The 27,247-nt window shown below is 47.8% G+C and overlaps 1 protein-coding gene across 1 annotated transcript; it reads right to left on the bottom strand.

The window, feature by feature from the left end:
• Positions 1-6,126: 6,126 nt before the first annotated feature.
• Positions 6,127-26,318, bottom strand: LOC137357213 (cytoskeleton-associated protein 2-like). Its single transcript, XM_068023374.1, has 9 exons — positions 26,174-26,318; positions 23,668-23,740; positions 23,081-23,147; positions 16,948-17,957; positions 16,509-16,710; positions 9,593-9,751; positions 8,466-8,538; positions 6,703-6,838; positions 6,127-6,475 (listed from the first exon to the last, which is right to left on the bottom strand). Exons 1-9 carry the CDS (start codon positions 26,217-26,219, stop codon positions 6,256-6,258), a joined length of 1,986 nt encoding a protein of 661 aa, XP_067879475.1. The 5' UTR covers positions 26,220-26,318; the 3' UTR covers positions 6,127-6,255.
• Positions 26,319-27,247: the final 929 nt, after the last annotated feature.

Raw genomic sequence — 27,247 nt, forward strand, 5'->3', positions numbered from 1 at the left:
GGATGAAGTCAATCATTTTCCCATTTTCCCTCTTACATCCTCACCTTCCCTCAATTCTCCTACCACCTACCTACACTCGGGGCAATTTTTACAATGGCCAAATTACCTATCAACTTGCAAGTCTTTGGCACGTGGGAGGAAACCCACGCAGTCACAGGGATAACTTGCAAACTCCGCACAGGCGGTACCCAGAACCGAACCCGGGTCACCGGAGCTGTGAGGCTAGCAGTTGCGCCACTGTGCCACCCAATACCGGGATGATCCTCAATAGTGAAGACCGATGCAAAACACCTGTTCAATTCTTCAAATAGGCTGTCTATTCTTTAGCATCCCGAACTATCTTGTGAATGTGATGTTGAGCAAGATCAAATAAAACCACGAAGAAAGCACCGGCAGGTGAAGTCCATTATCACTTACCCACTTTTTTTATTCGCCCTCGTTGCAAATACGCCATGTTTGATTTCTCCTTCGGATAACAGTCATTGCCCGGTTTTTCGTTTTCATAGTCACAGTGATTCGGCTCTCCGTTCCTTTCTTTCTCTGGCCTTCTCCAGATCGGCTCATTTTCCTTGTGCTGCAAAATAACGACCAAAGCGACATCGTGTTGCACTCCACTGATGCCTCACGGGGAACTGTCTCGCCCGGTACGGTGCTAAACCATTGCTCTCCTCATGCTCATCACTATACTCGTTGGAATGCTGAAAGGGCACCTCCAATGCCTGGATGGATAGGGTGATGCCCTGTTCTACGGGCCTTTTTTTGCTGTTCTGCACAACTGCACACCCAATAGGGGCCAGGCCCGACATGATGAGGACAGATGTCAACAGGATCCCTCCTCGGTCTACGAGGACGCTGAAGACCGACAACGTGAAAGGCGCATGGGAGGGCAGACGGTAATCAGGCTCTGCACGCAGGCCTAGCAGTGAGCTAGGGATGTACGGCAGTGGCTTATCAGACAAAGGCTGTCTGCTCCATAGGAACCAACATGAGCTCTGCAAGCCACACGTGACCATGGCTTTACAGTCTATTCTCTGTACTAATTCTTTGTCTTTCAACACACCATTAACATACTGTTTTCCTTTGCTCCAATGACCTTCTGTCCTATCAACACCCTCTCTTTGGTTATCTCTTGCCCCAGCCCCCACTTTACTTGCTTCAAACCTTTGACATTTCTAACATCTGCCAGTTCTGAAACGTTAACTCTTGCTTCTCTCTCCACAGATGCTGCCAGACTTGCTGAGTATTTCCAGCACTTCTTGTTTCTACTTCCCTGGAACGAACTTGATTAAGTTTCTTGACGGAGTAACAGAGGGTTTCTGAGGGTAATGCAGTTGATGTGGTGTACGTGGACATCCTAAAGGTGTTTAATGAAGTGCCACATTAGAGACTTGCCAGCAAAGGTGAAGCCAATGGAATAAAAGGGATAGTAGCAGCATGGATACAAAGTTGGCGGAGCGAGAGGTAACAGAGAGTAGTGGTGAACCATTGTTTTTCAGACTGGAGGGACATATACAGTGAGGTTCGCCAGCGTTGGTCCTAGAACCACCGCTTTTCTTGATCGATACTAATGACCTAGACTTGGGTGAGGCAGAATTTCAAAATTTGCAGACGAGATAAAACTGAGAACTATCAGGATAGAGATAGACTTCAGGAGAAGATAGTTGGGCTGGTGGAATGGGCAGACAAGTATGAAGTGATAAAGGGAAGTATCCTATGTGCCTCTTTGATGGATTTATCTACCTGTCCTGCTACCTTCAGGGATCTGTGGAGATGCACTCTACACTTCTCAGTATCCTCACCATTTATTGTGTATTCCCTTGCTTTGTATGTCTTCCCCAAATGCCTTACCTCACACTTCTTTCCCTTGGATCCCATGCGCTTTTTAACTTCCCTGTCTGCCATGGGGTATATGCGCACAATTGGATGGTGGTGGTCAGGGCAGATTGGGGAAAATGGTTAAAAAGACATACCAGATCCTGGGCTTTATAAATAGAGGCATGGAGTACAAAAGCAAGGAAGTTATGAAGAACTTTTTATCAAGCTCTGGTTTGGCCTCTACAGGAAGATGATGTCCAATTTTGGGCACCACATTTTACGCAGCGAGCGGTTTAGGATCTGGAATGCACTGCCTGAGAGTGTGGTGGAGGCAGATTCAATCGGGGCTTTCAAAATGGATTTGGATAAGCACCTAAAGAGAAAGAAAATGGAGGGATTTGGGGGAAAGGCAGGGGAGTGGGACTAGTCGAGTTGCACTTGCAGAGAGCCAATGGGGCGAATGGCCTTCTTCTGTGCGGTAACCATTAACAAACTAAGCAGAAAATCTTAACTCACCTTGATCAGCAATGTTGCAAGCAAGAACGAGAAGAGGCGAGTTGATATCTCATTGAGTGTTGCTGATGCTCAGTTGAGTTGACTTGTCCGGTGTAGCCTCCATTTCTATCGCTTCGGAAGAACTGTCCAAAATTTATAACCAAGGAAATAGGAGACGTAATCATGTGACTGCAGGAAATCATTTGAAGTACCCCTCTGGGACTGTATGTTCCAAAGTACGTCAAGAGCAGTAAATGTAATGAGAAGCAAATTGAAGTGATAATTTGATAGCCCACTGACTTCAGTGGATTCAGTATCAATATTCTTGCAAATCACCATCTCCAAATTGGCAGTGAAGTATAATTGGTATAGCTGGCATGCAGTCTGCACTGTGCTGAATCTGCACCCCCCCACCCCCCCCCCGCCCCGCCCCCCGTGCAGCCTTCCGTAGCCACAGAAAGTATCGCACGCGAAACACAGGTTTGTAACATTGCGATGCTGGCTTATCTTCAATGTTACCTTTCTCGTTTGATGGAGGTAATATATACTTAATGGCACCGCTCTAAAACAGTGTGCAGGAACAGATGGACCTGGGGGTGCATGTGCATCGATCTCTGAAGGTGACAGGACAGAGAGAGTAAAGCATATAAAGCTTCAGCAATAAAGATATTGAGTACAAAAGCAGGAAGTTATGCTGAACCTTTATAAAAGCTCTGGTCAGGCCCCAACTGGAGTATTGTGTGTCCAGTTCTGGTCTCGACATTAGGAAGGAGTTTAGTTACAAGATTAGGTTGGAGAAGCTGGGGTTTGTTCTCCTTGGAGCAAAGGAGATTGAGGGGAGATTTGATAGAGGTGGACAAGATTCTGACAGGTTCAGATAAGGCAGACAAAGAAAGCCATTCCCATTAGCTGATGGTCCAAGGACTAGGGGACACAGATTGAAGGTTTTGGGAAAGAGGTACAGGAGGGATGTGAGGGAGAATCTTTTTTACACAGCGAGTCAGTAACTCGCTAGCTATGAGGGTGGTGGATGCCGAGATGAACGATTTCAAAAGGAAAGTGAATGGGCACTGGAGGGAAATAAACTTGCAGGGCTATGGGGATCGAGCGGGCGATTGGGACTGATTGGATCATTGTAGACAGCCAGTACGATGGGCCAAATGGCCTCCTTCTGTGCCATAATTATGACTCTATGACTGTAAGGAAAACCTGCGCATGTTACTGTGTGGTAAAGTGCCAGACTCAAAGAGTGTGGATCCAGTGACCTCACATGAAGATATACTGTCTGGGAAGTGGGGGTAAAATAGAAAGACTTGCATTTATGTAGCACCTTTCATGACCTCAGACCATATAGCCAATAAAGTATGTTTGAAGCGTAGTCAACGTTATAACGCAGGAAACACGACAGCCAAATTGCACACAGAAAGCTCCCACAAACACCAATGTGAATTATGACCAGATAATCCGCTTTTTGTGGTGTTGCTACGGGATCTTTTGCACACACCCACGCAGATAGAGCCTTGGTTTAAAGTCTCATCCGAAAGACGGCACCTCCAACAGCGCAGCACTCCCTCAGTGCTGCAATGGAGTGGCAGCCTTGAGTTTTGTGCTCAAGCCCGAGTGTGACTCGAACCTGGAATTGTGACTCAGAGGCAAAAGTGTTACCAACTGAGCAGCAACTGACACAGACAGAATCAAACTTATAATGCCAATTGTATTCCTCCATCTGTATCAACCACGAACACAACTTTACACATTAAAAGGCTATGTAGTTAACATGACAACCAATTTGTGCTCCCGCAAACAAGCACCGCGATACGATGACCAGATAATTTGTTTCGGTGCTGTTGGTACAAATATTGGCCGGGACACTAGGGGGAGCTCTCCTGCTCTTCACAAAAATCACGGAATTGTTATAGCGCAGAAAGAGGCCAATCGGCCCATCGCGTCCACACTGGCTCTCCGAAAGAGCAATTCACTTGGTGCCATTCCTCCGCCTTCTCCCCATAACCCGACGCGTTCTTCCTTGTCATATACCAGTCTAATTCCCTTTTGAACGCTTCAATTGAACCTGCCTCCCGGACTCTCAGGCAGCGCATTCCAGACCTTAACCACTCGCTGTGTGAAAAAGGTTTCCTCAAGTCTGCAATACGATTCCAAGCAGTGGCAGCTCTTTAAGCTCAAGCAACCATTTCTTCATCTGGTATCCCAGACTGAGCTTTTTTATTCGGGGAGTTGGGGGGGGGGGGAGGTGGGGGGCATTGGAAGTATAACAGGCTAGCTTGACCTCATGAATCCATGTGCGTCAATGCTAATTGTAGCAATTGAGTTCATGTGCTGTCTACTCAATTGACCCGAATCAGGTTTGCTTAATTTTGACCACCTCCCCCGGCAGCAAGTTCCAGGCACTCACCACCCTCTGTGTAAAGAACATGTCTCACACATCCCCTCGAAACTTTGCCCCTCGCACCTTAAATCTATGTCCCCTAGTAACTGACTCTTCAACCCTGGGAAAAAGCTTCTGACTATCCACTCTGTCCATGCCGCTCATAACTTTGTAAACCTCTATCATGTCGCCCCTCCACCTCCGTCGTTCCAGTGAAAACAATCCGAGTCTATCCAACCTCTCCTCATAGCTAATGCCCTCCAGACCAGGCAACAACCTGGTAAACCTCCTCTGTACCCTCTCCAAAGCCTCCACGTCCTTCTGGTAGTGTGGCGACCTGAATTGTACGCAATATTCTAAGTGTGGCCTAACTAAAGTTCTGTACAGCTGCAGCATGACTTGCCTATTTTTATACTCTATGCCCCGACCGATGAAGGCAAGCATGCCGTATGCCTTCTTGACTACCTTATCCACCTGCGTTGCCACTTTCAGTGATCTGTGGACCTGTATGCCCATATCTCTCTGCCTGTCAATACTCCTAAGGGTTCTGCCATTTACTGTATACCTCCCACCTGCATTAGACCTTCCAAAATGCATTACCTCACATTTGTCCGGATTAAACTCCATCTGCCATTTCTCCGCCCAAGTCTCCAACCGATCTATATGCTGCCGTACCCTCTGACAATCCTCATCATTAGCAACTCCACCAACCTTTGTGTCGTCCGCAAACTTACTAATCAGACCAGCTACATTTTCATCCAAATCATTTATATATACTACAAAGAGCAAAGGTCTCAGCACTGATCCCTGCGGAACACCACTAGTCACAGCCCTCCATTCAGAAAAGCATCCTTCCACTGCTACCCTCTGTCTTCTATGACAGAGCCAGTTCTGTATCCATCTTGCCAGCTCACCTCTTGTACCAGTCTGCCAAGTAGAAAGACTTCCCTTCCTGACCCCTGCGCTAGTTGACAATCTAAATGGTTCCCTTCCTGTAAACCTCACCCTGTTCTCCCAACTAACACCAGATCTCCATCTTTCCTTTCCTCTCCAAAGTCAGTGCCCAACTTTCCCATGACTCCATAATGAACTCAAGTTTCCGCGCCTGCCTCAGCACAAAAATGACTCTAACCAAAGTCACAAACATCGTCTGTGACTGCGGAACATGATTCCCATCTGGCCTCTCTGTTGTCGCCTTTGATATTGTCCACGTCATCTTCCTCCTCCTCTTCTGTCCATTTACCTTTGCTTGTATCCACTCTGATTTATCAGACAGTAGCCAGATCCTCTTCAGCACTGAAGTTCTGGATTAATATGACAGCATTAAAGGTCCTGCCAAAAAAAACTTACTGGAATGTTAGCGTTTGTGAAAACAAAATAGAACGTGCCCTGGTAGGCATGTGCGGAGATGGGCCGATTCTTAAAAGGTGTTTCAATGACTATAATTAGTTTATTATGTACATTATTAATACATTCCATATTAGTTCTAACAAGCTTATTTATAAAAGGATGCTGTAAATATCTGACGTACATACACAAGTGCTTTAGAGAGTCACATTTCATTCTCCCAGCAGAGCCCGGTTTTCTCGATACACAAATGCTTCAGCCTCCTCCACGGCTAACAGTTCATTCAGCGAGGCCACACAACAGTCATGTTCTTTTAGCATCTCAGGGTATGAAGCCGAGACCTGCTCAATCCGTGCAGACCGGCGTACCGGGGTGAGGAACTTCACAGCTGGATTCCCTACCGATCGGATTCGGTCCAGCACTTCCTTCCCTCTGCAAAGAAAGACGCACTTTGAAAACGTGCTTCCATTTTGCCCGTTTAATCCCCTGAATCCCTCACCAGCCAGAGGTCGGACAAGCCAAAATTCAGACAGCACGGGTAGATTGGCGGCAGAGAAACAGCTCATAACTGAACAAGCGGCACATCTAGAATGGAGTACGGTAGAGAGCAGTCCAATGGAGGAACAAAAAAAAAAAAAGAGGCTGATTCAAATCCTTACCTGAGCACTTGAGGTGTTGCAGTGACCCTGTATTTGACTACAGATGAACTATGCCCACCTGTTTTGCCACATAAAATCCTCACTGCCCTTGTATGCGGGGTGACAGCAGCCGATGCCACAACTTCGTCATCTGTTTCTGCCAGAGTACAAGAACAGTCAAAGTTGAGAAGAAGTCAGGTTTGGTCGGAAGAATGAAGATAGGCAATAGAAACTAAAAAGAGTAGAATTCTAAAGGCGGGGGAGGGTCTGTCGGAATAGATACACCTGGAGTGAAATGTGCACCAATTTTTGAAGGTGGCAGGGCAGGTTGAGAAAGTGGTTCAAAAGGCAACTAGAGGCCGAGAGTACAAAAGAACCTCGACAAAACCTTGGTTGGGCCTCAATTGGATTGTGTGTGTCCAATTCCCGGGCACCGTACTTTAGGAGGGCTGTGAAGGCTTGAGGAGCATTCGGGAGAGATTGACAAGAATGGTTACAAGGCGGCCAAACAGCTCTGGCCAAATGGCCTCGTTCTGCGCTGTAACCATGCTACGATTCGATCAAAAGTCTATTCCTCGAGCACCCGAACTCATCCCTCTTTCTACCCATGTCATTGGTACCGATATGGACCACAGCCTCTGGCTGTTCACCCTCCCCCTCTTTCCACACGCACCCCCTGCAGCTGCCCAGTGGCATCCTGACCCTGGCACCTCTCCCCTCACTATCCAAGGCCCCAAACTCTCCTTTCAGGTGACACAACGACTTACTTGTACTTCTTCCAATGTAGTATACTGTATTCGCTGCTCACAATGCAGTCTCCTCCACATTGGGGAGACCGAACGCAGATTGGGTGACCGCTTTGCGGAACACCTCCGCTCAGTCTGAAAACATGAGCTCCCACTCGCTTGCCATTTCAACACACCCCCCCTGCTCTCGTGCCCACATCTCTGTCCTGGGCTTGCCGCAGCGTTCCAGTGAACATCAACGCAAGCTCGAGGAACAGCACCTCATTTACCGATTAGGCACACTACAGCCTACTGGACTGAATGTTGGGAGTTCAATAATTTCAGAGCACGACTGGTCCTTTTTTATTCTAACTTGATTTTATTTTGTTTCATCATTTTTTTTTTAAACCATGTGCCTGCCCACTGTTTTTTTTTCCATGTTTGTCCTTTTGGCTAGGGCTGTTCATTACTCTGTCATTAACACTCTCTCTGCACTAATGCTTCATCAATGTACCATCCTGTAGTCATGTCTGCGTTAGCAGAGTCTATAGAATTCCCCATCACTATCCCCTTCCGAAGAAGGGTCACTGACCCGAAACGTTAACTCTGCTTCTCTTTCCACAGATGCTGCCAGACCTGCTGAGTGGTTCCAGCATTTCTTGTTTTTATTTCAGATTTCCAGCATCTGCAGTATTTTGCTTTTATTATCCCCATCACTATTGCCTTACTGAACTTTTTCCTTCCTCCCCTACACACCTGAGCTACCCATGGCCTTGGCTCTGGCCCAGAGGAACCAACCATCGCTCTCACCAGCATTCTGAATACTGGTTAGAGATTTAAAGGGTTGTACCTTCCTGATTATAAAAAAAGCCAGGAATCCAAACTCCACATTCCTGACATGCATCTGTGGTGCAACACCACAGCTTCAAAATTAAATTCAAAAGCACGCCATTTATAGAAGTTCTTTGAAAAAGGGCCACGATATTAAAAACGGACAGCAACTCCTTTAGTTCAAGAAACTCAGCATAACTAAGCTCCTTTTTATTGCTGTGAATTTACCTGCGGAGGCTGTTTGAGAATTTGCGTTCCTCATGATCGTTTCTACAAGTGCAGATCGCAGCTCTTCAACAGGCTGAAAAAGTAAGCCAGAGTTTGTCATTTGAATAAAGCCAACACAAGAAGGGTTATGCGTTTTAACAATAAAAGGGGAGTGTGGATCGGCAACAAGACAAATCTGTGCTTCAGCAATCTGGTCACAGCCTATTCTACAAAACACGAGAGGTGCCCTGAATTACAAGTCAAATCTTCTCTTTGGATAAATATCCAATTCCCATAGAAAGCCACGATTAAATCTGCCTCCACCACACTCCCAGTTTTAATGGGGATTCCCGGCGGCGAGCTGCGGTGATGTCATCAAGCTGTCCAAGCAGCCAATCACATTCAAGAATTCTCACAGGCAGCCAACCAGGAAAAGGAAAGCACTAAAAGGTCGTACCACTTTGAAAAAAAAATATTACAGGGTGAAATAAAGATGGGGACATACACATTGGGTTAAGGTAGAAGCTGAAATATCAGTGATAAACTTTAAATTCCTTGTAATTTAAAAAAAAAAGTCTAGCATTTAAATCATAATGAAGGCATTTAACAACATTCCACAAATTCTAATTTAATTTTTCAGGGCCAGATCAGTTGTGCAGCTGCAGTTATTATTCAGACTGCTAAAAACCCAGCTACACCTCGTAGTACAAGGCTCAACATTTTACAGGGCTGCTAACAGTTTTAACAGCAATCGGAGATCGGAAAAGGGGAACGCCTCACCAAATCAACTGGATTAACTGATTGCCGGCTCTGGGAAGGTTGAGTGGGGGGGGGGGGGCGGGTGGGGGAAGAGATGGGTCCACAGCACAGCCTGTGGTGTAGCAGTTGCTGATAGACTGCAACCTCAGGATTTGTGTGTTAACCTGGGTTTGTCCTAAATCCTGAAGTTCCAGTCAGATTCAGATGGCTAACGATGACAAACGGCCGCAGATTTCAGACCACTAACTGCGCTTGTCACCATTCTTTCAAACGGCTATTTAGGAAAACTGAAGGACAGCCATTTCCAAGCGTAGAGTTGAACGACCAAACTAAATTTTGAGAGCGTGCTACTTGGAAACCCCCTTTATGACTGCGCCAAATATCCTTACCTCTGCACCACTGAGAACGGCCTGCTCAAAAAGAGCGATGACCGCCTCCATTGGGCCAGTTAACTCCAGCAGGCGGGCTCGGCAGGTCCAGTACTTAGCAAACTTGTCACCTTCTGGAACGCTCTGCAGTGCTGCAGTCACCTGTTCCGGAGGGAAACCCTGAAGCGATACAAAGAAAACTATATTTTAAAAAAAAACTTCCCCAGGCGGGCAGGGTGGAAGATCAGACATGAACAGAACAGTTTTGCAAGGACTGAGCTAGTTTACACAAGCGAAGCAACATGCAATAGCCGTTTCAGTCCTGGACCGCAGTGAAGCAACAGTTCAGATGCGAGTCTTCCTGAAGGAGCTGAATAGATTGCCAGCCGGGAGGTCACTGGAAAATTAATTGCTTCCAGTTGTCGGAAGTCATAGCTGACGTTCAAGATTTCACCCCCTCACAACATTTCCCGAGCAATTCCGAGTTGCATTCGCTGTATAATTCAGCAGGTTTCAAAGGGGGCTGCCAACAATAACCAAAGGATGTGTCTTTACGCAAATTTGCTTCTGTCTCAAATTAATTTTGAAATCCACTGAATGTCTCAAGCATTCAATTTAGCTAATAGCGAGTAACTGACCTTCATTACTCATACAGGCACAAGAACTGCAGTCAATGTCACTGGACCCCTCCAGTGGAGTTGCAACCTGCTGCCTGGATCTTAACCACTCACTGCATGAAAAACGTTTTTCGTGTCGCCTCTGGGTCTTGCGCCAATCGTCTTACGTTGGCGTCCTCGGCTCTCGGCCCGCCTGCCAAAGGCGGCAGTTTCTCCCCATCTACTCTGTCCAGACTCCCCATGATTTCGAACACCTCTGAAAAATCCCCTGCACGGAGAGCGACGGGAGTTTGGGAAGTGAGTGAATTTTAAGGGTTAATCTCTCAAGACTAGTTTTTGTTTTGTTTACATCGAGCAATTGATTGATATTGCTGTTTCAGTGAAGAGGTAAGTTCAGTTTCTTGCAGCTTTAAACAGGGGGTATTACTAACACTCGGAGTAGCTGTAGCTAGTTAATTAGGTAGGTAGCTAGCTTAAACTGGTTTCTGAGCTGCAGCAGAGCTCTAGCAGACACAGCATTGTTTTCAGAGTATAAATTCATGGGACTCTCAGTGCTACTTGTCTGCATTGAGTGCTGCTGGAGGGCACAGAGTGTTAAGGGAGTTTGGTAATTGAGAGAGTTCGGTAAGGAGGGGAACTATAAATTAAGAAAATAAAAGTGTAAAGTGGGAGTCTGGAGCGTGTGGGAGGGGCTCCTTTCTTTCAGCCTCCAGTAGCTGCCTCTCTCTGCGGTACAAGGGAAGAAGTTGAGTGGTGAGTAACTGGTAAGTTATTTTACTCCTCATTGTAATCAGAAGTTTTTCAAGTTATGTTATGGCAGGACGGCTCGGCCAAGTGGAATATACGTCCTGCGGTACGTGGGAAGTCATGGACGCACCAAGCGTCCTAGACGAACACATCTGCAGGAAGTGTCACAGGCTGCAGAAGCTTGAGCTTCATGGATAGCACATTTAGGGAGGTGGTCACACTGCAGGTTAGGAGCATGCAGGCAGAGAGGGAATGGGTGACCGCCAGGCAGTCTAAGAGAACCAGACAGGCAATGCAGCAGTCCCCTGTGTCTATCTTGCTTGCTAATTGGTTTTCCATTTTGGATGCTGGTGAGAGCGATGGTTCCTCGGGGGAGTGCAGCCAGACCAAGGTCTGTGGCACCATGGATGGCTCAGCTGCACAGGAAGGGAGGAAGAAGAGTGGAAGAGCAAGTGATAGAGGATTCGATAGGGGATCAGACAGGCGTTTCTGCGGCAGTAAACCTAACTCCAGAACGGTATGTTGCTTCCCTGGTGCCAGGGTCAAGGATGTCACAGAGCGGTTGCAGGACATCCTTCTGCGGGAGGGTGAACAGCCAGAGGTCATGGTCTCCATTGGTAGCAATGACATAGATAGGAAGAGGGTTGAGGTCCTGAAATAAGATTTTAGGGAGTTAGAAAGGAAATTAAAAAGCAGGACCTCCAAAGCAGTAATCTCAGGATTACCCCCAGTGCCATGTGCTAGTGAGCATAGGAATAGGAGGACTGATCGATTGAACATGTGGTTGGAGAATTGGTGTAGGAGGGAGGGCATCAGATTTCTGAGACATTGGGATCGGTTCCGGAGCAGATGGGACCTGTACAAAATGGATGGGCTATACCTTAAAAGGACCGGAACTAATATCCTCACAGGGAGATTTGCTAGTGCTATTGGGGAGGGTTTAAAGTAGCTTGTCAGGGGGATAGGAACCTGAGGGGTAGCTCAAATTGGAAGGAAGTAAAGCTGGTAACAGGAGGTAGAAAAGTAGTAAGTGACATTAGAAGGCAGGTGAAACAAAGGTGAGCATCAACTAGGCTTAGAATGCAGAATAATGTCAAGATGACAAGGTTAAGGGCACTCTACCTGAATGCATGCAGCATTCACAACAACGTAGATGATTTAAGGGCCCAAATAGAGGTAAATGGGTATGATAACAGAAACGTGGCTACAGGGTGACCAAGACTGGGAAATGAATATTCAAGGATATTAGACATTTAGGAAGGACAGGCAAAAAGGAAAAGGTGGTGGTGTTGCGCTGATAATAAGGGGTGGGATTACATTAGTAAGGGAGGATCTCAGATCGGAAGAACAAAATGTGGAATCTGTTTGGGTGGAGCTAAGAAACAGCAAGGGGCAGCAAACATTGGTAGGAGTTGTTTATAGGCCACCAAACAGTTGTGGTAGTGTGGGGCATGGTATTAATCAGGAGATTAGAGAAGCATGTGGCATGGGTAATACAGTAATCATGGATGACTTCAATCTGCATATAGACTGGGTAAACCTAATGAGGACAATGCTGTGGAGTTCAAATTTCTGGAGTGTGTTAGGGATGGTATCTAGAGCAGTACGTTGAGGAACAGACTAGAGAACAGGCTATTTTAGATCTAGTTTTATGCAATGAGAAAGGGCTAATTAATAATCTTGTTTTAAAAGAACCTTTAGGGATTAGTGATCATAACATGATATAATTTTATAGTATTTTTGAAAGTGAGGTAGTGCAGTCTGAAGCCAGCGTGTTAAATTTGAACAAAGGAAATTATGAAGGTATGAGGGGCAAATTGGCTGAGGCGGATTGGAAAAATGCATTAAAAGGTATGACAGTACAGAGGCAATGGTTAGTCTTTAAAGAAATATGAGAATTTACAGCAACTATACATTTCTTCAATGCACAAGAACTCCCAAAGTAAAGGCAGTCAACCGTGGATAACAAAGGAAGTTACGGATTGTATAAGATTAAAAGAAAAGGCCTATAAAATTGCCAGAAACAGCAGTAAACTGGAGGATTGGGAGGATTTTAAAAAACAGCAAAGGAGGACAAAGAAACTGATAAAGAAATGGAGAATAGAATATGAACCTAAACTAGCAAAACATACAAAAACAGACTGTAAAAGCTTCTACAGGTATGTAAAAAGGAAACGTTTGGCTAAGACAAATGTAGGCCCATTACAGGCAGAGTCAGGAGAATTTATAATGGGGAATGGAGAAATGGCAGAGAAGCTAAATGATGACTTTGTGTCTGTCTTCACTGAGAAAGATACAAGAAACTCCCAGAATCAGAGATCCAAGGGATTAGGGGGAATGAGGAATTGAAGGAAATTAGTATTAGTAAGAAGATTGTATTAGAGAAATTTATGGGGCTGAAGGTTGATAAGTCCCCAGGACCTGATATTCTACATCCCACTGTTGAAAGAGGTAGCTATGGAGATAGTGGTGATCATCTTCCAAAATTCTATAGCTACTGGAGCAGTTCCTCTAGCCTGGAATGTCGGAAATGTCACTCCACTATTTAAGAAGGGAGGGAGAGAGAAAACAGGGAATTACAGACCTGTTAGCCTTACATCAGTCGTTGGGAAAATGCTCGAATCTATTCTAAAGGACGTGATAAAGACACTTGGATAATGATGATCTTATTGGGCATGCTCAACATGGATTTATGAATTGGAAATCATCTTTGACAAAGCTGTTGGGAGTTTTTTGAGGAGGTTACTAACAGAAATGATAAAAGGGAATTGGTGGACTTTGTATACTTGGATTCTCAGAAGGCTTTTGATAAAGTCCCCCACAGGAGGTTGGTTAGCAAAATTAAAGCACATGGGATAGGAAGTAATATACTGGCATGGATTAAGGATTGGTTAACAGGCAGAAGGTAGAGAGTAGGAATAAACGGGTCATTCTCAAATGGGGGTAGCATATTGGAATGGGTAGAAGATTGGCTAACTAACAGGAAACAGAGAGCAGGCATTAATGGGTCATTTTCTGGTTGGCAAGATGTAACAAGTGGTGTGCCACAGGGATCTGTGCTGGAGCTTCAACTTTTTATAATTTATATAAATGACTTAGATGAAGGGACCAAAGGTATGGTTGCTAAATTTGCTGATGACACAAAGATAGTTTATGTTTAGTTTAGTTTAGAGATACAGCACTGAAACAGGCCCTTCGGCCCACCGAGTCTGTGCCGACCATCAACCACCCATTTATACTAATCCTACACTAATTCCATATTCCTACTACATCCCCACCTGTCCCTATATTTCCCTACCACCGACCTATACTAGGGGCAATTGCTAATGGCCAATTTACCTATCAACCTGCAAGTCTTTGGCATGTGGGAGGAAACCGGAGCACCCGGAGAAAACCCACGCAGACACAGGGAGAACTTGCAAACTCCACACAGACAGTACCCAGAATTGAACCCGGGTCGCTGGAGCTGTGAGGCTGCGGTGCTAACCACTGCGCCACTGTGCCGCCCTAGGTCGGAAAGTAACTTGTGAAGAGGACATAAGGGGGCTACAAAAGGACATAGATAGGTCAAGTGAGTGGCAAAAACTGGCAAAATGGAGTATAAATGTGGGAAAGTGTGAAATTGTCCACTTTGGTAGGAAGAATAAAAAAGCATATTATCTAAATGGTGAGAGATTGCAGAGCTCTGAGATGCAGAGGAATCTGGGTGTCCTAGTGCATGAATCGCAAAAGGCTAGTATGCAGGTTCAGCAAGTAATGAGGAAAGCTAATACAATGTAATCATTTATTGCGAGGGGAATTGAATACAAAAGTAGGGCGGTTATGCTTCAGTTATACAGGGCATTGGTGAGACCACATCTGGAGTACTGTCTACAGTACTGGTCTCCTTATTTAAGGAAGGATGTAAATGCATTGAAGGCAGTACAGAGAAGGTTTACTAGACGAATACCTGGAATGGGCGGGCTGTCTTATGAGGAAAGATTGGACAGGCTAGGCTTGTATCTGCTGGAATTTAGAAAAGTTAGAGGAGACTTGATTGAAACATAAAAGATCCTGAGGGGTCTTGACAGGGTGGATGTGGAAAGGATGTTTCCCCGTGTGGGAGAATCTAGAACTAGGGGTCACCGTTTAAAAATAAGGGGTCGCCCATTTAAGACAGAGATGAGGAGAAATTTTTTTCTCCCAGAGGGTTGAGTGTCTTTGGAATTCTCTTCCTCATAGGGCAGTGAAAACAGAGTCTTTGAATATTTTTAAGGCAGAAGTAAATAGATCCTTGATAAGCAAGGTGGTGGAAGATTATCGGGGGTGGGTGGAAATGTGGAATAATCAGTTCAGCCATGAACTTATTGAATGGCAGAGCAGGCTCGAAGGGCCGAGTGGCCTACTCCTAATTCCTATGTTCGTATTCTCGCGTTGGCAGGCTGTGACTAGTGGGGTACCGCAGGGATCAGTGCTTGGGCCCCAGCTGTTCACAATATATATCAATGATTTGGATGTGGGGACCAAATGTAATATTTCCAAGTTTGTGGATGACACAAAACTAGGTGGGAATGTGTGTTGTGAGGAAGATGCAAAGCAGCTTCAAGGGGATTTGGATAGAGTTAGTGAGTGGGCAAGAATGTGGCAGATGGAATATAATGTAGAAAAATGTGAGGTTACCCACTTTGGTAGGAGGAACAGATGTGCAGAGTATTACTTAAATAGTAAGAGATTAGAAAGTGTGGATGTACAATGGGACCTGGGTGTCTTGGTCAATAATTCACTGAAAGCTAACATGAAAGGTGCAACAAGCAATTAGGAAGGCTAATGGTATGTTAGCCTTTATCGCAAGCAGATTTGAGTACAGGAGTAGTGAAGTCTTGCTTCAATTGTATAGAACCTTGGTTAGACCGCACCTGGAGTACTGTGTGCAGTATTGGTACCCTTACCTTAGGGAGGATATTACTGCCACAAAGGGAGTGCAACAAAGGTTCACCAGACTTGTTCCTGGGATGGCGGGACTGTCCTATGAAGAGAGATTGGGGAAACTGGGCCTGTATTCTCTACAGTTTCGAAGAATGAGAGGTGATCTCATTGAAACCTACAAAATGCTTAAAGGGATACACAGGGTAGATGCAGCTAAGATGTTTCTCCTGGTTGGGGAGTTTAGAACCAGGGGACATAAATTTCAAAATAACTGCCACTTAGGACCGAGATGAGGAGAAATTTCTTTACTCAGAGGGTTGAGACTCTTTGGAATTCTCTACCCCAGAGGGCTGTGGAAGCTCAGTCACTGAGTACGTTTAATACTCTAAATACCAATGACATAGGGGATATGAGGATAGTGTGGGGAAAAGACATTGAAGTGAATGATCAGCCATGATCATATTGAATGGCGGGGCAGGCTCGATGGGCTGAATGGCCTACTCCTGCTCCTGTGTCCCCTCTCAACCCTCTCTGCATTAAATTTCACCTGCCACACGCCCACCCATTCCACCAGTTGACGTTCTCTTGAAGTCTATCACTATCCTACGCACAGTTCACAGTACTTCCAAGTTGACAGCAACACCTCTTCCTACGGCAGTCCAGTGTACCTTTTCCAGTAACGTCATGCAGTCATCCAACATTTGGTTCACCCGATTGGCCAGGCTCTTCTGCTCCTCCTCCTCAATCGCCTCCCAGAAAGAATGCTCCAAATTCTTCTTAACAGACTGCACGCTTCTCTTTAAAGGGGTCGGCATCGGAGGGCGCTTGTAGATCTTCCCTTTGGAAGCCAACCACTCTTCAAGTCGTTTCCTAAGGCGAAAAATATGAATAGCACCATGAGAGAAAAAAAAAACAAAGAATTGCATTTATCGGCGATGACAAACCCAGAGGACAGTGCACTAAATCCTCTGTACCACATTGAGAACATACAAAACAAATTATTAAGAGGATAAAAAGGAGGACATTCTTTAAAAGAAACCATTCTCGTACAAACAGCAAAGCTCCAGAATCAAACCCTTTTTCTGCAGTTAAAAAAAAACCTCTTACCTCCTTTCATCTTTTCCTTTTACTGTTTTGCTCACAGTACTTTCACCTCCCCGACGTTTGGCAGTGCTCACTGCTGGTGCGGTCCATTTGCTCAGGCTCTTGACTGGTCCTTGAATTTCCTTTGCGTTTCTGGCAGGAGAACAGAAAGCTGGATATATTCGCTGAGCAGATCTCGTGAACGGTTTCCAAATTTTCACTGGCCTGCTTCCAGTGGAAATAGCTCCATTCTGGCCACTCTGCGAGTGTAACTCAGCACCAGGCTTGGCTTTGCCACTTGGCAGCGGGCTTGCAGGCTTGCTGAATCTCCTGCAGCCATCGTTCTTATCCATCTTTGCTCGGGTGGGCTGTTTTGAAACCATTGCCGTCCTTGCAGATTTGGTTGCACCTGGGGCTGTCTTGGCCGGGCCTGCAGGCTTGGCTGCGGCGGGCACCACCTTGGCCGGGCCTGCAGGCTTGGCTGCGGCGGGCACCACCTTGGCCGGGCCAGGCAGCACTTTGGCCCTGCCTGCCAGTTTGGCTGCACCAGGGGCTGCCTTGGCTGTTCTGCCGAGACCAACAGCCCATAACCGACGATCTGAAGCAATGTCCTTTGACCTGCCAACTTGTGTTTTGACTGTCTGTTCTCGAAGTGGTTTAACTGAAGCTGTGCTGACAGAGTGCCCAGCAACTGGAGCCACCATATGATTACTCGTGTCCTGGTAACCAGATTTATGGAGATTATTAGCACATGCCGATTCAGAACGAGCTGTCTGACCAGCAACAGATTCAGTTTCTGCTGCATCGGACTGCACGGGAAATAAAGCAGGCGCCTTTTTGCGGTCTGCAATCCTTGCTTGGGGAAACGTGGAAGTAGCTTTGCTGAGAGTTCTCCGAGCGGCAGAGGTTTTCGTCTTGGGTCGAGCTGGGGACCGCGTAGCCGCTGATTTGACGCGGGTCGTCGGTTTTAGGTTTCCCGTGCCTTTGAGCGGAGGTGGTTTTGTCGTGCCTCCTCCACCTTTCAGGCCGCCTCCCTGAAACAAACAAAATTAGAAAACGCTCATGGTGCTTTGGAAGCAAACTGAATCAGTGAATCAAGCCAAGTCGATTTTTCATTGCCTGTACCTCTGTACTTGAACTACAACCGCAGACGGTTAACCCGAAATACAAGTACATTCCTCTTGTTAAAAGGAAGCAGGGGAAAAAGAACACCTGAATTTGAGTCTTCGCCCTGCTCCTCCCCACCAGGTCTCCTTTTCCTTTCCGAGGTCCTACCTATGTCCAGCTCTCACACAGCTTCGCTCCAATCCCTCTACAGCCTCAGCCTGACCCCCCACCCATAATTAAGCCTCTCTGCCATTAACAAAAAAATCCTCCTCAAAATACATCTTTCCCTTCCTGGTTCCGGCAGTTTTCCGCATGCCTGTCTTGTATTCCAAACAAGTTACAACTTGTATTTATAAAACACAGTGTGGGCCTTGAAACATTGGTCGCGTATTGTTCCATACCCAGCATGCTCTAAGGCAGCTAAGATAGGCGCAGAACTTGCTGAGCTGAGCTTACAGACATGGCGAAACTTGTGGTTAAGGGCATTGATGGGGTAGATAGGAAGAAACTTTTTCCCTTAGCGGAGGGGTCAATTACCAGGGGGCATAGATTTAAGGTAAGGGGCAGGAGGTTTAGAGGGGATCCCAAGGACTCTTTAAGATGGCCCCAATGACGGGTCACGCCCCCAGTAGTAGCTGGCCAAGCTACTGGAACTGTCAAATGCTCAACCATGGTGGTGTCAGGCCTCACAATGGGTGTGCAGGGGAAATTGGGATGAATTTGGATGACCTGTGGCGTAGGACCTTGTTTTTATGGGACACTGGAGGATCCAGAACAGTGTTAAATCACCAAGGACCCCTTGACTCTCGCATGCTCCCATCAGAAAGAATTACACTCAGTAGATTTACCGGAGATAGTAAGACAGGATATGGAACCAAACCCCTACATTTTACAATGGGCACGCAAACCTTTAGCCACCCCTGTATCTTATTGGACTGCAGAGGTGAAAATGAGGAAGGGAATATTATCGGGATTGATCCAATGAAACAGCAGGGACTATTCTTTGACCCAGTCAGCCATTGTGTCTGGACAGTGGGCGATAGTAGATATGACGAAAATACCAGACTGGTGGTTCCTGCACAGAAAGAATCGGTGCCATGACCGAATTAGGGCCATCAGCCTCAGGAAATGACCCAAAGCGGACAAACGCAGAAACTGTTAGGGGAATATCAGGACGTGTGCACGAAGAAGCGCGATTGTGGTAGAATAAGCGGAGAGGGAGTGATTGAGGGACCCGACCCTAAGCCCCAGAAACAGCACAGCTTCCCCAAGGAAGCCGAAGAGGAGGTAGGAATCAACAGCCTCCCACAACAGGGAGTGCTCGGACCAGCAGCCTCCGCCAACAATTCACCCTTGCGGCCAGTACGTAAGCCAGATGGATGGATCTTGGTGACTGGCAGTTGACTATCGGGAGCTATCATTAGTGCACAAGGCACCGAATTGGCAGCCGTAGCCGATGGAGTCTCACAACAGTTGTGTTGGTGACCTCAATTTGGAAGCGATGTGAAACATGATGTGGAAAATTGTCTAAATCTGCGCTCCAAATAACCCAGACCAATATGCCCATCAAGCAGAACTGAGACATACCAGACCGGTGGAAAGTCCCTGCACCAACCTACAGATAAGACTATATCGGGCCGCAGCCACCTTGCGAGGGAGGTTTTAAATATATTTTAGTCATCACAGACACTTTAACCAAGTGGGTGGAAGCGTTCCTTAGCAGGACTAACACAGCTCAGAAATACTCCTATATGTCTTTACCCGACGGGGACTGCCTCGGCGTATTGCGTCAACCCAAGGCTCACACTTCACAGCGGAAGAGATGTAGTCAGTTATGATGGTGCTTGGCAGAGATCAAAAATTCCACACAGCCTAGCGCCCGCAGTCTAGCGGTGTTGCGGCAAGAATGAACAGAACAGGAAAACAGGCCAACAAAATAATTCGACTTGGCACAACGTATTGCCTTGTGCACTAATGATAGTTGGGAACACAGTGTTGAGCTCCACCGGATACACCCACTACCAGCTCCGGACTGGAAGGGACAGGAGGGGAATTGAAGGCCTCTTGGTCTAGACCTATCAGAAGTAGAAGCTGTGGCCCATGAAGAAGTATTTAAAGACCTGTTGAGCAATCTAAAAACAACTAAATTAGCAGCAGTGAACGTGCGGAAAAAGGACACTAGCCAGCAAAGCCCATTTCGATGGGAGAGTTAATTTGCGTGATCTAAACATTGGACAGCAAGTTATGGTCAGGGTACAACAAACAGGAACCACATGTTATTGGACACACTGGGTGGCAATGATGGCGGTCCCCCTCTGGGATAGCAACCACACAGTGGTTCAACCCTATAACCCCAAGGACGATGGTTACCCTGGGGACGGAGAGACAGGAGCCGAGGGTCCCCATGGGATGGACACACCCGACACCCAAGGGACCAACTATAACAGGAATCAGACTCAGATTCTGAGGATGGAGGGGGGCCAGGCCTCTCTGGTACTGGAACGCCGGTAGCCAACAACCCCCTAAGGTGCCTACAGTAGCGAGGACATTAGGAACCCCTGACACTAGACCCAAAACATTGACGCCAGCCAGCTCACCTCACTCTGGATTGCTCCAGATCTAGGACCACTTGACCCCCACTATCTACCAACCATCCCCAGGCCCTGAGGGAGCCCGATTAAGGCGAAGGAGACCGGGTGATGATGATTACGATCGAGGGAATGGTCCAGAATAAGTATCAGACATTTAGTGCTTGTAAATAACAGCAGATATTATCTTGGTTGTGTATCGCAGGAGTGAATAATGTGCCAACGTGTGTTGCTGGCTATGTGTGCTTGCCATAGTTATTGTAATGATAGTCACCTCGAGTCCAGAGACCCCGAGTGAAGTAAAAGACACGAACGAAGAAGCGGTAGAAAGGGCAAAGGAAGCAATAAAAAAGTGGAAACCGGGTAAACTGGCCAAAAATATTGTAGTACAAGGAGGGGAAACATGTGATCCAAACACGGGAACCATCAGCATCGCCGTCCGTAAGCAACCTACAAAGTTGCAGTGTACGACCACCTATGTTAAAGGACAATCCAGCTCAATATGGTTTCTCCATCAGGCACAGCCGGAGTTAGACCAAGCTTGGATGGTTCCAATATGGGGCAAGCCGAATGGATCATGGGTGAGGAGCCCGACTAACAGTAAGGAGCTTGTGTGCCACGAAACACGACTAAAGAACCATCAGTTCGGTGGGAACTGTACCCGATAAGAGGGGTACGGGTGGGTGGCACTAGTACAGGAATGCTGTCCCCGACGCCAAGAAGGGATGGCGAAGTTGTATGTTTGGTAGCCGGACCCCGAGTCTGTACCAAAGACAACTATGAAGGCCCCAACTGCAGCGAGTGGTGGCTGCACTCCCCCCAACTACCCCGACCTTGGACCCAGTAACCCGCCCCATTTGCCTCCCTAGCCCCAAAAATGGGGTTAGCAATGAGGGACACCCAGAATTGTGTGTATGATTATGTACAGTACGGGTTAGTGCCGGTTGTATGAGATATATCAAACAACATTGGCTACTTCTGGAATGACTCGAGTGGCGTATAAAGGCGAAGGACGACATCGCTTAACAACAACTGCTGTAAGTAGGAAGCAGAATCTACAGGAACGACGAAGGATGTTGGACTTAGCCGCAAAATGAGATTCAGCAAAAAAAACTGAAGGAACACAGAAGGAGATCGGCCAAATAAGAACCACCAATTGGTGGGATGACCTTATGAACTGGGGGTCTGATGTACAAATACCACCTCTTACGTATGTGTAATTGTGTTAATACTGACTGTACTATAGAATGTGTGTCTGGTATTCAAGTTAAAGTCCATAATTAAGGGGCAACAAAGGAAAGTTACTGAGGAACGTACTAGAGGAATAAAGGAGTTTGATAGCAAAAGGGTAGTGATCCACATAAATTGGAAATTTATAGGATCAAAGGGGGACAGTAGGCCTTGAAAAATTGGTCAAGTATTGTTCTATACCCAGCATGCTCTAAGGCAGCTAAGATAGGCGCAGAACTTGAAGTAAGCTTCCAGACGTGGCGAGACTTGTGGTTAAGGGTACAGATAAAGGGGAGCAGATACAGGGGAAAAAAGGCTGGACATCTGCTTCGGCAGCTAAACCACTAACGCTTGCTAATCAAAGATGAGCTAATGTTTGGAGGTTGATCTTAAAGAGCATGCAAGACACAATCATGTGAGGCATGGGTTGAGCCGTGAGCCTTTAAAGAATAAGTAAGGGTTAACGCTCGAGTACATCCTCGGTGGGAGCCTAGGAATAATGTTCGAAGGCAGGACCGAGTCTGGCGGCTCAGCGATCAACCGTGATGGAAGACTGATCACCTCTGAGTTGACGGGTAGTATCTTGTACAAGAAGTGAGACTTGTACTTATTTGGTGTCTAAACTTCTCGTCATATGTTTGTATTCCGGTGTCTGGGAGTTTGACATAATTGGAAAAGGGGTCAATCTTCCCATCCCGTCTTAAACACATCATCGGAAAGACGGTACCTCTGACAGTGCAGCACTCCCTCAATACTGCACTGGAGTGTCAGCCTTGATTTTTGTGTTCAAGTCCCTGGAGATAGGAAGAGATGAGGCCAGGAAGGATTGGAAAACAAGGATGAGGATCCTTGACTGGCAGCAAGCCAGTGAACACAGGGATGATAGGTGAGCAGGACTTGGTCTAAGTAAGAACACGGGCAGCAGAGTTTTCGAAGACCTCGATTTTACAGAGGGCAGAATGTGAGAGCCCACTGTAATGGTCAAGTCAAGAGCTAACAAAAGGCGTGGATGAGGGTTTCGGTGCCGATGAGCTGAGGCGGTGGGGGGGGGGGGGAAAAGGGAGTCCGGTGATGTTATGACTGAAAATCTCCATTACAATAGTCTGTTCAAGTTGGACTTAATATTAAATACAGAAACACGAAGATGCTAAAACCTTTATTAAAAGTCGACCATTTCTCCAGTCAGTTTGAACTGCAATAGTTTGATATATTCTTGAGGCATTCGTACTTACCAAGCCAGCTTTGAATGAAGCAACTGGAGGCTGTATTTTCTGATTAGTTTTGTCCCCTAAATAATACCTGAAAATATTTTAAAGGACACAAGGCTTAGAAATTAGTAAAAAAAAAAGGTGAGTTCTCTATAATGCATCAGTCCAAATATATGAAATGCGGCATTTGCAGATAACAACCACGAGGTGGCGCAGTACTGGCACAAGTGCGAATGCATCCTCATTGAGACATTTACTGTGACCGCACAGGCAGCTGCCAGTAAGAAAGATGGCGCTGCTCAATTTGTCACACAAAAAAAAATGAATTCAACCTAAACCCGTTCAATGGCGGCGATGGCTGCCTCTGTCCCATCCCCCAACAGCACCCCGCTCCCCTCCTTCCTCCCCTTGGCCACTCGGGGAGGAGGCGGGCGGAGCAACGAGGCTGGGAGCCAGCGGCCCAAGCGGGATTGCAACCATCGAGGGGTGAGGCAATGCTCGGACGTCGCGATGTCTGGCGTCATTGCGTGGTGACGTCAGTGCCACAGCTTCAGACTGGCCAACTTTACACTGAAATTTGAACAAATCCATCATCAATTATGGAAACAAACCTGGCATTAGGACCTGGAATTTTCAATTTCCCTTTCCTGGAAAGGTAGGCTTCAAGCTGTTGCCTTCGACGTTCTGGGTCACAAAGAAAGATGACAAGTCAAAAATCATCATGCATCATTTAAATTAAACTCAAAAATGCAGTGAACTCACACCCTGTGGGTTAGATGCATCTAGCAGAGGAACACTCTATTAAAGTCGCAAACTAGTTCACAGAAAACAAAACACCAGATTGTCAAGAAGGAGGATTCCAATCTTTCTGGCTGGACCTTATTTGAATTTACTCCAGCATTTAATCCCCCCTCTTATACAATAATCAGAGTATTGCTTTGAAAGTTTATCAGAAAGTGCGTGGCACTTAATTCTATCCTGTAATGCAGCACCATTTTCTGCAGCGTCTTGTCACTTTGATGCGGTGCGTCAATAGAAAGCTTGGGATACAGACAAAGCCGCCATTTCGCACATGACGAGCACATTCTCAGTCGCGACCATTCACAGTATCAAAGGGGTTACTGACAACGCAGCCTGCAGCTTGCGCCAAACGGCGTACACGGGCAGATTGGTTCCCGCCCTCGGCGCTTCGCAGTGCCAGGACTGGTTGGCGCATGCGCAGGTGACGTCATCATGCCAGGCGGGAGAGAGCAGGGGTGGGGGGAGAGGGGGTTTGGGGAGCGGGTGCGGGGAGAGGGCGGCCGAAGACTTTGCTGGTAAACCTCTGTCATGTCTCCCCTCCACCTCCGTCGTTCCAGTGAAAACAATCCGAGTTTATCCAACCTCTCCTCATAGCTAATGCCCTCCAGACCAGGCAACATCCTGGTAAACCTCTTCGGTACCCTCTCCAAAGCCTCCACGTCCTTCTGGTAGTGTGGCGACCAGAATTGCACGCAATATTCGAAGTGTGGCCTAACTAAAGTTCTGTACAGCTGCAGCATGACTTGCCAATTTTTATACCCTATGCCCCGACCGATGAAGGCAAGCATGCCGTATGCCTTCTTGACTACCTTATCCACCTGTATTGCCACTTTCAGTGATCTGTGGACCTGTACGCCCAGATCTCTCTGCCTGTCAATACCCCTAAGGGTTCTGCCATTTACTGTATACTTCCTACCACCTCACCACCAGCTTCTCGAGGGCAATTAGGGATGGGCAATACATGCTGGCCTGGCCAGCGACGCCCACATCTCACGAACGAATAAAACACAAACTTTTGAGTGTCAAATATCTTGGAACTCAGCCTAACCTGAAAACATTAACCAATCTTCCCTCACTCCAGGAGGAGATGGAACTACCTTGTCCATCCAGCACTGTGTTTTTATTTTCATATTGTTGGGCTTTTCGGTTTTAATTTGCCTCCAGCTCCACCAGAACACATCGCACAACCTGACAGCAACTGGACTGACGCAGTTAATCAAAAGAACTGAACCGTGACACTTCTGCACATATTGCAACCTAACTGCAGAGCAACAAGACCAAGTATATACAGAAATGTCATTTTTTTTTTATTCTTCATTCATGGGATGTGGGCGTCGCTGGCCAGGCCAGATATATGTGAGCACATTCATGCACTTCAGTAATATCAATGTAATCACTCGGCTTATTGCTGCACATCAGCGGAAAGAAAACACTTAACCCAATACATCATTCGTGTGATTTTTGTGTTTCCTCACAACCCATCCACTGACAGCACTGTACTCACTAATACGTCAAGCTATGCACAACTACGTACAACTCAAAATGGCCACTCCGGATACATCTGCAGTTTGGACAGTCACAATTGAGCGCTCCGCATTTCATACTGACATTACTGACGCACAAAGCTACATGTCACTAAGATCGGAGCGCTGACACTGGTAACGTTACACATTTTGCGATTCGAGCGCCAGGTCTTCCCGCCGTAGTATACCGAGTATACGTAATGCCAGCACCTCCATTTTAAATGCAACGCACGAGAACTGCGAGGCACTTCACGTTCTTGCATCGAAGAAGTCTGGTGTACTTTCTGAAATGTGAATTTTGAACTATCTCGTCATGTATTTTTGCAAATTGAGATCTTACTTTTTGGCCACTTCAACAGGCAGCTAAACAGTAAGACAAAGTGAGTCAAATGCTATAATAAAGAGAGATGCTGTTTGGATTTCAGATTTCCAGCATTTGCAATCTTTTGTATTTATTTTAAGAGCTGTCATGCTATCCACTTTTGCATAACATATATAAAATCTCCCTATAGATATATTATATCACATATACATATTAGATACATATAGATAAGACAGGCTTTCTGCAGAATGGTCATTTTGTCCCATAACCTGCCCAGGATAAGGAGGGGGGGCCTGTTGTTCAGAATGGGGCCATGTTGTGGGTTGCTTACCAACCCAACCAGGCCCAAGCCTCAGGTAGGCCTCGAACCCCGGCCGCAGGCTGAGCCCGGGGCCCCACCGGGTCGGCGGGTGTCCGGGGAATGGGATGGGGGGGGGGGGAACCGCCAATGCTCCCGGGAGGCCGCTTTACCTGACTCGGCAATTCGAGCGCGGCTGCTCGGCCGACTGGCCTCCATCCCGCCCACCCGGCCGCCACCGACCGACCGACAGGACCGGACCGACCGCTCCCACAACCGCCACCTTCAAACCCAACCGCCGCCGCGTCTCACTGGCTGCCGCCCGCAGCACGTAATTCAAAATCCACCAATCGCAGCCGCGCCCATCCCCTCCGAACGCTCGCTCGTCATCCTGGCCCCGCCCCCTCCCCCGCATCGTCACCCTGGACCCGCCCCCTCCCCCCGCATCGTCACCCTGGCCCCGCCCCGCCCCCTCCCCGGCTCTCCTCACCCTGGCCCCGCCCCCTCCCCCGGCCCTCTTCTCCCTGGCCCCACCCCCTCTCCTGGCCCCGCCCGCTCCCTCCGAACGCTCCCTCGATACCTTGGCCCCGCCCCCTCCCCGTACTCGTCACCCTGGCCCCGCCCCCTCCCCGGTCCTCCTCACCCTGGCACCGCCCCCTCCCCCGGCCCTCTTCACCCTGGCCCCGCCCCCTCTCCTGGCCCCGCCCGCTCCCTCCGAACGCTCCCTCGAAACCTTGGCCCCGCCCCCTCCCCGTACTCGTCACCCTGGCCCCGCCCCCTCCCCGGTCCTCCTCACCCTGTCACCGCCCCCTCCCCGGCCCTCTTCTCCCTGGCCCCGCCCCCTCTCCTGGCCCCGCCCGCTCCCTCCGAACGCTCCCTCGATACCTTGGCCCCGCCCCCTCCCCGGCCTTCCTCACCCTGGCTCCGCCCCCTCCCCCCTCCTCCTCATCCTGGCCCCGCCCCCTCCCCCGGCTCGTCACCCTGGCTCCGCCCCCTCCCCGGCCCTCTTCACCCTGGCCCCGCCCCCTCTCCTGGCCCCGCCCGCTCCGTCCGAACGCTCCCTCGATACCTTGGCCCCGCCCCCTCCCCGTACTCGTCACCCTGGCCCCGCCCCCTCCCCGGTCCTCCTCACCCTGTCACCGCCCCCTCCCCGGCCCTCTTCTCCCTGGCCCCGCCCCCTCTCCTGGCCCCGCCCGCTCCCTCCGAACGCTCCCTCGATACCTTGGCCCCGCCCCCTCCCCCGGCCT

This window comes from Heterodontus francisci, chromosome 47 (genome assembly GCF_036365525.1).
Source record: "Heterodontus francisci isolate sHetFra1 chromosome 47, sHetFra1.hap1, whole genome shotgun sequence".
NCBI lineage: Eukaryota > Metazoa > Chordata > Chondrichthyes > Heterodontiformes > Heterodontidae > Heterodontus > Heterodontus francisci.